The sequence below is a fragment of the Crinia signifera genome, chromosome 2 (genome assembly GCF_055691185.1).
Source record: "Crinia signifera chromosome 2, ASM5569118v1, whole genome shotgun sequence".
Taxonomy (NCBI): Eukaryota; Metazoa; Chordata; class Amphibia; order Anura; family Myobatrachidae; genus Crinia; species Crinia signifera.
In genome coordinates, this window is record NC_139218.1 from 77,683,948 (window position 1) to 77,697,864 (window position 13,917).

Consider the following 13,917-nt stretch of genomic DNA (forward strand, 5'->3'; position numbering starts at 1 on the left):
ATCATTTTGGAAGCATCGGTCATCATAATACACAGAATGATTGGGCCATACACACTGCTCGGGATCCAAGGATGCTGCCACTGGCCTAGCTACTCTCAGATAATGGAGGCAAGATGTCCTTATTTCCAGAAATGCAGCCCAGCTCAAACCACATCCCACCCCAAACACCAGCAGCCTGTCAATCAGACTGTAACTTGGGGGCACTGTGTATGATGGGGGCCATTCTGCAGATGCACAGCCACCCTAATATCACAGTCATAGGCTTGCTCAAATTGAGTGTTAGGGGTGCACAGACACCCCCTAATGCTGTGCCCACCCTTATGAACACCTCCCTGCCGATAGCAAAACCAGCAATACCTTTTACCGAAGACTTTTGTATGTCTGTTCTCACACTCTTTAAAAGTGCCCCTAAGGCTCCTCTTCACTTAAGCCTACTACCCCTACCACTGACTCTTCAGTCTCTGCATTTCACAGCTTGCCCCTTACCTCCTTGTGTCTACCGATGGTCTCTGTAGAGCCAAGTACAATCATAGGTACTCTTTACCTAGCACGGCGCCCATCGCGACCATCGCATGCACTAAAAAACGGGTGCGATGCGATGCCCGCGATTGCCGCGATTTCCCATAGGGACCAATGTTAAAAATCAGATTGGTCGCGATTTTAGTGTTAAAAGTCAGATTGGTCGCGATTTTTACATAGGAATCAATGTTAAATGGGCCACAGAGCCCTAATAGTCCCCCTGAAGTGTGAAATGGCCCCCACAATTTTTAACGCCACCCCACGATCAACGTGAACCCGAAGCGTGGCGAGCGCAGCGAGCCCGCGAGGGGCGGCGGTACGCGTCCTCCGACCTTTTCATACCCCCACTATCCACGTCGGCGTGGAGTTGAGAATAGAATAGTGTGGCGAGCGCAGCGAGCCACCGAGCCCGAAGCGTGGCGAGCGCAGCGAGCCCCGTGAGGGGACGCGGATACCTTCACAGGTAAACGCGTCCCCTCGCGGGCTTAACAGGTGTCCGCGTCGCCACGAACACCTGTGAAGCCCGTGAGGGGACGCGTATAACTGTGAAGGTATCCGCGTCCCCTCGCGGGGCTCGCTGCGCTCGCCACGCTTCGGGCTCGGTGGCTCGCTGCGCTCGCCACACTATTCTATTCTCAACTCCACGCCGACGTGGATAGTGGGGGTATGAAAAGGTCGGAGGACGCGTACCGCCGCCCCTCGCGGGCTCGCTGCGCTCGCCACGCTTCGGGTTCACGTTGATCGTGGGGTGGCGTTAAAAATTGTGGGGGCCATTTCACACTTCAGGGGGACTATTAGGGCTCTGTGGCCCATTTAACATTGTTTCCTATGTAAAAATCGCGGGCATTGAGCCAATTAACGCTAAAATCGCGACCAATCTGACTTTTAACATTGATCCCTATGGGAAAATCGCGGGCATCGCGGGCATCGCGTCGCACCCGTTTTTTATTTACCCGCGATGCCCGCGATTTTTTACCCCCGACGCCCGCGATTGTAATCGCGGGCGCCGTGCTAGGTAAAGAGTACCCAATCATATTAGTCTGTATTATTCTGTAACTATGCACACATTGGCCCTGATTCTGGTTGACTCAGTAAGCTGACTGGTGGAGAAATCATTCGATGGTCGCCGACCATTGAAAGATTTCATCAAGCCACACAAATATAAGTCAGTGGTCCCTTGGGCACGACCCGGGCCCACATCCCCATGCCCCCGGCCCACACTGCTCCGTGTGAATGAGCCAGCGACTCTGTAAGTCGTTGAGTCCGTTCGCCAAGAGAGCCTGCACATGCGCATAAATCAATATGCACATGCTCAGAAAAAAACCATTGGTCCTCTGTACGAACGCGTGTCGGAACGATTCAATCAGAATAACCCCTATTGTTGTATGTTTGTATGATATTTTCCAAAGTATTTCCAAAGAACTGGCCATCACAACAAGGAATCTTGTATTCCAGGGTCCAGGTGTGTACTATAATCTAAAGTTTTAAAGTGGGATGGATAAATATTGCAGAAACGTTCTTGTCAGGATTCAAAATGGTTACTGTCAAATTACTAAGAAAAGACACCTGCTTTTTTGTTTGGCTTTGGCTTTAGGCTGCCCAGCTGGTGCTGTAGCATATGTACATAAAGTAATGGTTCCATCAGGAAGTCCCATTGGCACATCTGGCAGTCACCTTGAGAACTTTACACCCCACAGGGATGGGTGATAGCTAACAAGCATTACACTGGTGCTCTAGGCTGCAGCCTAATCAGTCTATTGGTTAATCAGGCGCTGGGTCCAGTAAGTATACCTACCTTCCCTCTGCCCCCCCAACCCTCCCCTCCTTGCTAGCACCTAACCCTAACCTTTCTACCCTGTATCCTAACCCCCTTATAAGGTCCTAACTCTCCCTCTTTACATCTAGGATGTTATCCCCATCACCCTAAGACTTTATTAATTTGCCTTTAACCCCTTGGGTGGTATGCCTGGAAATTTTCCGGGCTCAGCTGTGCTGCCGCAGTGGGCTGTCCTGAAAATTTCTGGGCATACCACTATTATGCAGTAGGTGCACTCCAGTGGTGTCCAGGTGTGCACAACTGGCGCACCACCTCTAGAGCCCCCCCCCCAGTCACACCCCCCCCATTACCTCCGCTCCGGCGATCGTACGCCAGAGCTCCACTGACCCCTGCCGCTTCCCCACCCGCCATTCACTTTACAGCAGTGACAGAGGCGGCAGGCTTGGGGATGTTCGTGGCGGCATGGGAGGACTCGGTAGCGCTCGGGAGTACAGGCGCCTGAGTCCTCCCGAGCCGCCGTAAATATCCCTGAGCCTGCCGTCTGTGGTCATTGCTGTGACTGGCGGCTGGGGCAGAGGCGGCAGGGGAGCTTAGCCTCCTGCGTACAAACGCCGGAGCAAAGGTACGGGGTGGCTCCTATGATCTGTGGTGGGTTTAGCTCTGGCAGGACAAAACTGCCCTGGTAGGTTTGTCGTGCCCCAGAAAAACCCACCACTCAAGGGGTTAAATCATATACAGTACAAACTATTGTTAGCCCTTCACTAGTAATGTACAAAACAAAACAAAAATGCCTACATAAAAAACTCTAATAATCCTCCTGTTTGGCGCTTCCTACAGTTATTGCTGATGTACTATTTAAATTAACTGCTCCTTATAGGCTGTATATCCTGTAATAGTAGGTATTACCAATAGTACTGTATGTGACCATTTAAAGTCAACCTGGAATAGTCCTTGCAGTCTAGAATGCAGTTTTCCGATTGAAAGCTTCCTGGAGCACAATAATGTTGCACCCTCATTAACATTTAAGATTTAGACCAGCCCAGGAAATATGTAAAATGTAAATACAGAACAAAGTACACTACAGATTACACGGTCAGTCGTAATGTAAATATGCTGTCTACTGACAAATGTGCTTAATTCATACGTACCAACATCTGCACAAGCAAAACAGGACAATATAAATCTGATCTACAATCTACCCAAACTTTGCCCTGATGCTCCCACTTTATATATAATATCTACCCATTTTCACAAAATCCCTATGCCCTTTGAGATGTGTGACGTTGTGCCAAAATCAGTGCATTTGAGAATTATGTAATGTGTAACAAGCATCATAATCTAATTGTAAAACTTCCTAACTTAAACAAAAAAATATGGTTCAACAAACAATTAAGAAGGTATTAAAAAGGTGCACTGGTCAAAAAGACTTTTCCAGTATCACCAGTTCTGTAACAGGTCTTTGCTGAGCCCTGTGCTGAGTGCTGACCACACCCCCTGGTTAATGAAGGGGGAATGACCACAGGCATTAGTAAGTGCAGGTGCTTTAGTTGGCACTACAGCAGAGATTCTGGCTGGTGGTTGCCATTCCAGGTATCCTATTAGCCAGAAGCAGGGACCATGGGACAGTGAGAATGCCCCAAAGTCTTTACCCATGGTCTTTGCCAGTATCATCATATCTTTCATTGCCCATTATATGAACTGTAATAGGTGCTTTTAAATTTTTAGGTAACCCGTTAGATGCAGGACCTCTGGTCTCTTTGCAATGGCAGTACTCGCATACCCCTAGTCATGCATATTAGAAAATACATTTAAGACTACGTATAGCCTCCATTTTGTCTCTTTATTTTCCTTTCTACTTCTCTCAATTTAGATTTTGCCATTTTATAATTTTATTGTGTGTTTTGAAGGCCAGGGCCAGATGCACCAAGCTTAAAAAGTGATAAATTGGAGAGTGATAAACAACCAGCCAATCAGCTCCTACCTGCCATGTTACCGACTGTGTTTTAAAAAATGACAGTTGGGAGTGGCTGTTTTTTTTATCACTCTGCACTTTTATCACTTTTTGAAGCATGGTGTATCTGGCCCCTTATCTTGTTATTAAAATTTTTAATAAAAGTTATGTTTTATATATTCCAATTGATCACTGCAACTTGTTACTACCACCTTTTTTGTTTGTTAGACCATATACAGTATATCATAGAAGCTCATATATTCCTTATAATACCTATACAAGTGAATAAATTGTCAATTAACCTGTATAGTAGTTTATTTCTACAGTAATATATATATATATATATATATATATATATATATATATATATATATATATATATTTTAAAAACAAAACAAAAAAAAAAACACAGACATTTATCCAATGTTTTACCACACTGAGCTTTATTGAATGGAACAAATATTTCTTTTTTTTTCTTTTTTTTTTTAAGTAAAATGTTTTACAGTAAGTGTAAAATTTTAACATCATTGTTAGTTTGCACATTTGTCATTCATAAGTAAAAATACCTTTTGTTTCTTTTCTTTTTCTTTTGTACCTAAAATATGTATCAAGGACCTGAACCGCATAGGTAGTTTACCAAAGACTTATATCAGGATATGAAAACCAAAGCAAAAGATTAAAATTCTTAGGTTGATCATTGGCATTTGAAAGGACAGCCATTTTGACAAAAGATAGAAATTGGAGGCCTGTAAACAAGTTTGACACTCTATCTAAAGAGCTATCCACTGCAGCTACACTGATGGCAGTGATACAGCTTTACTGAGCTACACCGTACAGAAACAAGTGACAAAATACCATAGTGCAGGAGGTTAGCACAATCGGCTACATTACAGTTTGGCACCTCAAGTTGCATGTAAAGACAGTCAATAATTTTGGTAAATCCAGAGCACTAAGGTACACAAAACTTATGAGCAAAATTTGTCTTAACAGCTAATAAGACCATTGCTTTCATTATCTAACTTGACCTAGACACATAAAAGACATGGGCTGATTGGTTGCTGTGATCCAATTAATATTTTTGCACCTACAGTAAATGCAATATCAGTAATAAACTCTTAAAGCGGTATTCAATCTTTCCCAGTATTTCCGAGTTTCAGAAATAAGGGGATTTCACTATTCAATACTGAACGTTTTCACCAGGGAAACGGCCAGGATTCGTGGCTGCAAACATGGTTATTTGAAAAGCTGAATCAGCATTCCCACGGAAAAAGGCATGGATTTGCGGATCCACTTCTTTTCAGATTTTTCAGATTGATTCTGAAAAATTGTAAAAAAGAAACTGAAAAATTGAATAGATGGAATTCGAATTCCATCTTTACTTTGCCACTGAATACCTCCCTTAGTGTCTTGAGTAAAAAGAACCAATATATATTGGAAAATAAAGACATGTGCAAAGAAATCATTTGGGCATATCTCTTTTAAAGTGCTGACCTTAAAGTAACCACAGAGCACTTGAATTTTAGTCCAAATATATTACGATAGTATAGTAAAGCAAGATTTCTTTTGTCAAGTCACGCACACGCAAGATATCAAAGTATAAATCTTTATATATATATACTGTATATATTTTACGAATCATATAAATCATTGTCAACACAAAAGAATCACGTGGTGCCACACTAGATACTAACACTGTGATGGAATGTACTGTAGCTCAGTAGATTTCTTTCAGATATGGTAAAAAGGCAACAATTCCTTTAAAAAATTTGGTCCCCATCTCAAACTTTGAAGTCACCCTGTATGTATCAAAATGGTGACATGTTCAATTGGTAATAAATGGCGTGATAATATGGAAGATTTTAATTTAAGTGAGTTGATTGTAATTAACATCTTATTGGCAGTGCTGGCTATGTTGGACCCAAACAGGCTCAATAATAACATGGGTCAAATCATCCCCAAGGTACTGTAACCCATTGCAAGCAGATCTATGCTGGGACAAGTCTAACTTGCATTTGATTGGCTGCTACACATTAAAGCACATTTATACTGAATGTCCCGCATCTTTAAAAATGCCCAAGAGTTATTTAAAATGGATTCTGGGAAAAAGGTAAATGGAAGATAATGTTATAGTCCAGAGAGTATTATTTCAGTCTTTCAGGATTATATTCATTGTTTTTTTTTTTCTCTTTAAATGTTTTTGTTCCTGTATCATGTCTCCGAAGATGAGTACAAGTGGATATAAAACCAGTCTTGATGTCAAGGGAATTTTCCACAAATTATTTACAAGCACACTTTGGCATTTAGTTTCCTAAAATAAATAAGTGGCTCATTTCTTGTGTACATCTTCGTGCCTTATGATTTTGTATGTAATCCAGTAAAATATGTTAAAAATAAGGAAGGCCAGTGGAAAGGCAGCCCGGGATATCGTATCAATCCTTTTTGCACGATCAACAAACTTCTTCTTGATAGAATCTGCATCCTTGGGGGGAGGTGGAGGAGGAAGGCTGGGTGGAGCTGCTTTCACTGCAGTTCCGTCCTTTACTTGTAGGCAATGCCCCATTCCATAGCCACTGAAGTTAAACCGGCTCTCGCGGACTAGATCTTCATCCTGAAAATAAAAAAATAATGTGTCAGATTCTATCAAATAATGTCCCTGTGCTACATAATAGTGAACATTTTATTAATAATAATAATAATAATAATAATAATAATAATAATAAAAAAAATAATATCTCCTTTAAATAAAGAAAAATACTAAATTTATTACTACAGAATATATTTATTTGGATTCTGAATGACCCATTTGTTGTTTCACTATATTGTTCACATTACTTGCCCTGCAATTGAATCCCTATCTATAGCAGGTATGGGGAACCTATGGCAATCCCGCTGTTGATGAGCTACACATCCCGGCATGCTCTGCAATGGTTTTAGCATGGCTAAATAGCAAAACAGAAGCAGTGCATGCTGGGCTATTTAGTTCAGTGCCAAAGGTTCCCCATCAATGATCTACAGATAAGAAATTAATTCAATATTCTTAACTGCAAAAATGTATTCTGACTCATTTTCAAAGCACATTCATTATTCCAGTTATCATGGTTTTTTCTTTTCACTACGATGAGACCACATTGATATAAAATGCATATTTTTTTCCTCAAAGAAAACACTAGAAACTTCTCTTACAAATGGACCTATATAGACACTGATATAATTATCTTTAGGCTATAAATAAGTGCTTCTCTTCTAAGTACTCCCAGCTATATAAATTGAATCAAATGTATCATGTCTGTGCAATATAATCAGAAATCTCTATCTATTTAAAGTGAAGTATTTCTGATGCCAAGCAGTTCTACAATGTCTTCATATAAGTAGCACTTACTGTACATTGCATAAAATGAACAGCAATTTCTATTAAAAGGAGAATTCACATGAAAGTAAAAAAGCAAAAACATATTAATTAATGATCTTCAATTATTATTATTATTAATAACATTTTGTTGCCTGATAGAAAAAATAACATACTGTAGATTCGCTAGCTTTGGATAAAAGCCAACTTTTCTACATTAGGGGAGCTTTCCTTTTCCTCCCCTATATGACTGAAACATGGCCAGCATAAGCATAATTATACTACCTTCAGACCGCAAATGCTGTGTCGCACACGGGATTAGGACACGGGTCCCATCCCCAGAGCAACACGGCATATGCGGTCTGAAAGTTCCGACACAACATATTGCCGAGTCGGTGACGTCACATGGGGCGAATCTGGGCGGCGGCGCGTCATCGGGGGCTTGGGAGGAGGCAGTACTTGGAGCTGACAGTGCTGCCTCCTCCATACTGTGAACGGGACAGGGGTCACTCGACCCAGGCACCCATTCACACTGCACTTGACACGGGTCATAGCCGTGTTCAACCCTGGTCAATACCAGGGTTGAACACCCGTGTTGCTCGACCCGTGGTGGCCTTTTCAGACCGCACCTTGACCCGTGTTGGGGCCGCAAGAACACGGCAATAACCCGGGTCTAGAGTGCGGTCTGAAAGCGGAATTAGTGGCAGAGGGAACACAAATATTGGGGATGCTTAGGCATCCACAGCACCCACAAAGCTGGCTTATGTGTTTTCCCAGACACAGAGCAGAAAAACATTTGCCATTACTTTGAAAAAGTGCAAGAATAGGGATGATCAGTGTTTGGTTGTTCACAGACTCACACTTCCCATAGCCTCATAGAGCTATTTTTACTTGTTTGACTATTGTTCAACTTTTACATGTAAATGTAGGTAGTAGTAGGCTGCAGCATTGATTGTATAGTGCAGGGGGGAACTGCTTAACAAATAATAACATATGGTTCCGATATATGTAAAATATGTGCTCGCTGGTTCCCCTGGGAATCTGCAGCACTGTTTGTATCAGGTACCATGCAGCACTTGGGATTCAATATAAGGCGTCACACTTCTTCTAAGCCCCCTTAGACTCTTGTGAAACTATCCAATGGGGCTGAAGCCGCTGCTGCTAGTAATTAAAACAGCTCTACATGGCAGAGATGCCATGGATATTGCATATTGTCAATAAATACTGTGCTTTTACAACTAAGTGCGGCATCCCAAATCATCATTTCATATACAATGCATACAATACTACCTCACATCTATACATCTCATGGATAACACAGCACGAGACTCCAAATATAACCAGACATCACGGGACTATCGGGACTACATGGGTATGAAGAGTAACTACATTTTTTTTATATGCCCCACTGACTTCCTGTGCCCATTTGGTTGTTTGAGGTGTTGAAACAACATGAGGTCAACATTTATATTGGACCAGTAATTCCACTCTACTAATATCACCTAGGAGGACCCATTATTTGAACTTGTGTACATTTACATAAGCAAGAGAGTAGCATGACTATAAATTCACCCGCTTACAGAGGATTACACCATCGGTTGTTTTATCACTCACTCTATAGATTTCAAAGTTTCAGCAACCGTTATCAAATCAAGACACTGATATTGACATTTCATTTTATTAAGAGAGAGTCCATGTTTTCTTAATTCTTTTTTTGTTTATATTTTACCATTAGTCAATATTATTGTACATTGGACACAAATTGGCATTGCAAACGCCATGGGTGAAATTTAATAGGATGAGAGATTCAGAAAGTGTGAGATTTGGTAAGAAATCTCCAGTTTTTTAACGCGGCAATCATTTACACTGCAAAACCACTCTCACTTTCTGAATTTCTCTTCCTATTAAATCTCACCCCATCACAGATTGTTAATATTTTGCTATGAATAAATATTCAATGCTTCAATAAAAATATTTTTCAACAACATTAAAAAAAGTACCCACATGCTGTACATAGCACACTAGCACAAATGGGGATATTCTGATTCACTCGGAAAAGCACAATCACTCTCTAATGGAGAAAATCATGTGCACTGCAGGTGGGGCTGATGTAACGAGCAGAGAGAGTTAGATTTGGGTGGGGGTGTACTTTAAACTGATATCTATATTGCAGTGTATAAATAAAGCAGCCAGTATTTACACCTATTGTCTATTAGAGAGTGATTGTGCCTTTCCGAGTGAATCAGAATAACCCCCAAAGTGTGTGGATTTTCTAATACCGTCGATCATAGAACCACAGAGCACATTCTTTTTTTTGTCTGTATTTTTATGTGTCTCCTAAACCTGGGGATTTCAAATGTATCAATTCTGTGTAAACAAATAGCGTGAGTCAGTGGCGTAAGTTCGTCCCAGTTGCCCGGAGGCAAGATAAATATTGGTGCCCCCCAAACACACACATACACACCACCTTATAAAAAATATTTTTATGTATGTTATGGATATTATGTTTAGAATAAAGAGAGTGTGGCATCTATGGTCCTGCTGGGAGGAGGAGACAGCCACAGAAGTGATATAAACGGTTTTCAATTAACTGATGCAAACTCACAGTGGAGGAAAGGTGCCCCCTTGGGAGCAGGAGCTCGGCGGCAGATGACTCCATTGCCTCCCAGAGTTCTGCCTCTGGCGTGAGTACTACTGTTATGCTGTATACACACGGTGTGATTTGCACTGTTTATTTTGACTATATAGTCAAAATCGCAAAGCACATAATACAAATCACACCATGCTGTGCAGCACCCGATACCGATTCGATCCCAGTGGATCCCCGCGACATCAGAATCAAATGTAAAAATAGACTGTGCAGCACAGCACTCTTTCAAAGACTGTTTGTTGATTTTGAACTTAAGCAGCCATATGTTATGTAATACAGTGACGTGCGGTGGTGGCTGTGTACACAGAGGTACTGCCACTCACCGAAATATACTCTCGTGTTGGATATTTATTTAACTTTTAACAATATTCAAGCATTGTTTTCAGCAGATAATTTCACAAAGTAATTTTAATCTAACATTTCTGAAATATTAATTGCTGTTTACACCCACATTCACAAATATGTATAATAATATACTGAATGTATTCCAACATGTTCATAATATTATGCATATACAGATGCTCGTCCGTCCCCGTCAGCAAACCGAAAGGGAGCGGTGATTGGTGGCTTTTCTGCTCATCTCCGCTTCAGGGAGACAGGCAGGGAACGGGGGGCAGGCTGCTGCGGAAGGGCAGGGAGCGGGAGAGATGGGCAGAGGGCTCCGACAGAATGGGGTGCACGGGTGTCTCTTGTGAGCGCCCCCTTCTGTTAGAGGCTGGCGGGGGGTGGTGATTGGTGATAGAATTGCCAGGAGCAGCTCAAATGAGAGCTGCTCCATTTGTATGTGTTATGGAATACCTACATTTATGAAAATATTTAAATAAGCACATAGTTATTCATACTCAGACATCATACAGTATACTGTATATATATACTACAAATATATAGAAAATACATTGTTTTGAACATAGTTATAGTTTATCTGTCTGCACATCATAATAATAAATATTTGATAATATGCTGAAATGTTAGAAATTAGAGCACGGAAGAGGCAGAGGAAGAAGAGCAGCCTAAGTGGAACCCTAGGGGGATAGATTTTGTGAAATTTGCGACAGCAGTTGGGTGAATGAGAAATAAACAGCGGGAAGTGATAAACACGGACTTAGTGCAGAGAACTGGCTGCTGTAAATGAAAGCAATATAGGAATGTAGTAACTGTACAAAATCTGGGAAGAAGGACCTTGCTGCTAGAGGGTTTACCATTCATCACCAGAATGTAAGCTACTGTACCTAGCATGATAACCACTCATATCACTGATGTAATGATTATAAAGGTTTTCTTCGCATGTACAAACTAAGACTTAAGGCCCATACACACTGGGCGACTTTGAGCTGAAAGTTGTTCAAAACAGCATGTTTGAGCAGCTTTCAGCTCAAAGCCGCCCAGTGTGTATGGCCCGGTGATGAGCGGTGAGCGCTGCTACGTGCTCCTGCATAATCGCTGGGAAAGCCGCTCATCTGCTGGTATTACCAGCAGATGAGCGGCTTTGAGGACGGTTTTGCATAGCTCTGCACTATGCTAAGCCATCCTCCCCCCTCCGTTGGCGCCGGGCAGGGGGAAAGCCGCACGGGGTGTATGCACTGAATGACTTTCCCACAGCGATGAACGTGATCATTGCTGTCCATACACGCTGGGCATAGTCGCCCAGTGTGTATGGACCTTTATGTTTACCATAGTAGCTCTTAAACTAGGGGTTGGTAGACCTAAACAGCAAATGTTTTAGAAAGGAGGGAAGTAGCAGCTACTGTAGTTGTAACAAAGAACACTAATCCATGACTTCCTATCCACCTAGTGCTGAAATTATGTCTCTCACCCGCAGGGCATGCACACAGTCTCCTGGCAGCCCAGAGCCAGCAGCAGGGGCAAGGATAGCTACAGCTTTTGAAATCGAAAGCTGCTGTTGCCCGAATGTTCCGTGCCACTGAGAATTCCTACACTGCCCTGGACATCGGAGCACGATCTTAAAGATAGCAGCACTGATAATAACAAGGTTGCATGGCACCTCTGGCATGTACGACACACAGCCACGTTAACATGGGGGGAAATGGTATCAGCATAAATAGCATGTGATGATACCACTTCCCTCCCATAATGGCTCATCACACATTTACTTTTTTGTTACAACTGCAGTAGCTGCTATTGGCATGAAGACGAGCCACTGTCCTATATAATAGACAGCACATTTTTTTCTCCGGATATACCCTTACTATATTTCACTTGGAACATATAGTGGTATTTCTGCATATTGATCTTTTCAAGCTCCTATTAAGCTATTATTCACATTGAGTCATGTTGAAGCTGTATAATTAACCATCATTATTATGATTTATTATCAAATGATTATTTACATTTGTTGTATGATTAGACTATAAGTGGTATTGAATGCTGTGACGGTGAGCTATGATGGTGAGCAGTGCCGATAGCTCGCTGTCAGATTATTCAACTGATTCCCCTTCACTTTCCATTTCTACCTCTTTTCAGTGAGGTGGATACACCGAGTGTGGCTATTAGAACGGCGGTGCTTGCCACAGAATGCATTTGCGGCGAACCTCGCCCTTTAAGGGCATCTAGGCTTTCTCTCCAACATTGAATACGGCGAGGGGGTTTGACGGTGAGGATATCTTTTCCTCACCGAAAATAAGCCATCCTCGCTGTGGAATTGAATGCTACACAAGGGGAGCAAAAACATTTATATTTTTTCAGAGCTGGGTAAATACTGGATGCTTTTGCATGTAAGAAACAAATGTTAGACAGCTTTATTAATTTTTTTTTAGATTTAAATGTTAGACACTGCAATTTAGATTTCAATATGAACACACCCCACCTAAATCTCTTTCTGCATGTGTTCCATTTGCCCCATCTGCAGTGCAGCATGGTTTTGCCCAGTTGCTTATTTTTTTACATTTATTTGGGAAACATGAATCAGGCTGAATGTCATTAACCTCGTCCTCCTTGTGTAGTTATACCCCTTTTACACCCACCTGGTATTTGGAACATGGTTGGAACAAGTCTGATGACCCAGCGTACCCGTTTACACTGCCCTCTACCAAGGTCCTGCCCCTGTTTTACCCTAGTCAGGACCTGGGTAAAAGTCCAGTGTAAAGGGACACGGGTTAATCTTTTACACCGCCACTGACCCAGGTCCACGAGGTCAAAATCTGGGGTTTTGCAGTGGTGTAAAAGGGGTATAACTTACCACTAGATTTGTGCAACATTTTAACCCTTTCAGTGCCAAATGAATTTGTCAGAATTGGTGTGAATATAGCCAAGCCAACATATTTATTCATCATAATGATCTGTTATGTTTACGTTATATAGGAAATATAATCTTTTTTTACACAATATTTTTTATTTGAATTTAAAATGTGAGTAACTCAGGCATTTTTAGCTGATATTTTACACATCCCTCACAGAGCTGTTGGCATTTTTAGCAGATATTCTGGGCATCTCTCACAGAGATGTTGGCCCTCAAAAAGCAAAAGTTTCCCAAACCATCCAATTACATTCTTGCTATATTTTTTAATAATGTGCAAGATAAATGATAGAATTTGATTAGCTGCTTTGTGAAAAAACTTTTCCTTATAAGAAGGTTCAATATAAAATTAAAAGACTACACATATGGGGCGAGATGTACTAAGCTTCAAAAGTGATAAAATGGAGAGATAAACCACCAA

At 41.7% G+C, this 13,917-nt stretch overlaps 1 protein-coding gene across 1 annotated transcript in view; it reads right to left on the reverse strand.

The window, feature by feature from the left end:
• Positions 1 to 4,671: 4,671 nt before the first annotated feature.
• GLRA2 (glycine receptor alpha 2) overlaps positions 4,672 to 13,917 on the reverse strand; it is a 201,269-nt gene continuing 192,023 nt past the window's right edge. Inside the window, exon 9 of the mRNA XM_083172460.1 lies at positions 4,672 to 6,855. Coding sequence (XP_083028586.1) covers positions 6,574 to 6,855 — 282 coding nt within the window. The 3' untranslated portion in view covers positions 4,672 to 6,573. The remainder of the gene's footprint in view (positions 6,856 to 13,917) is intronic.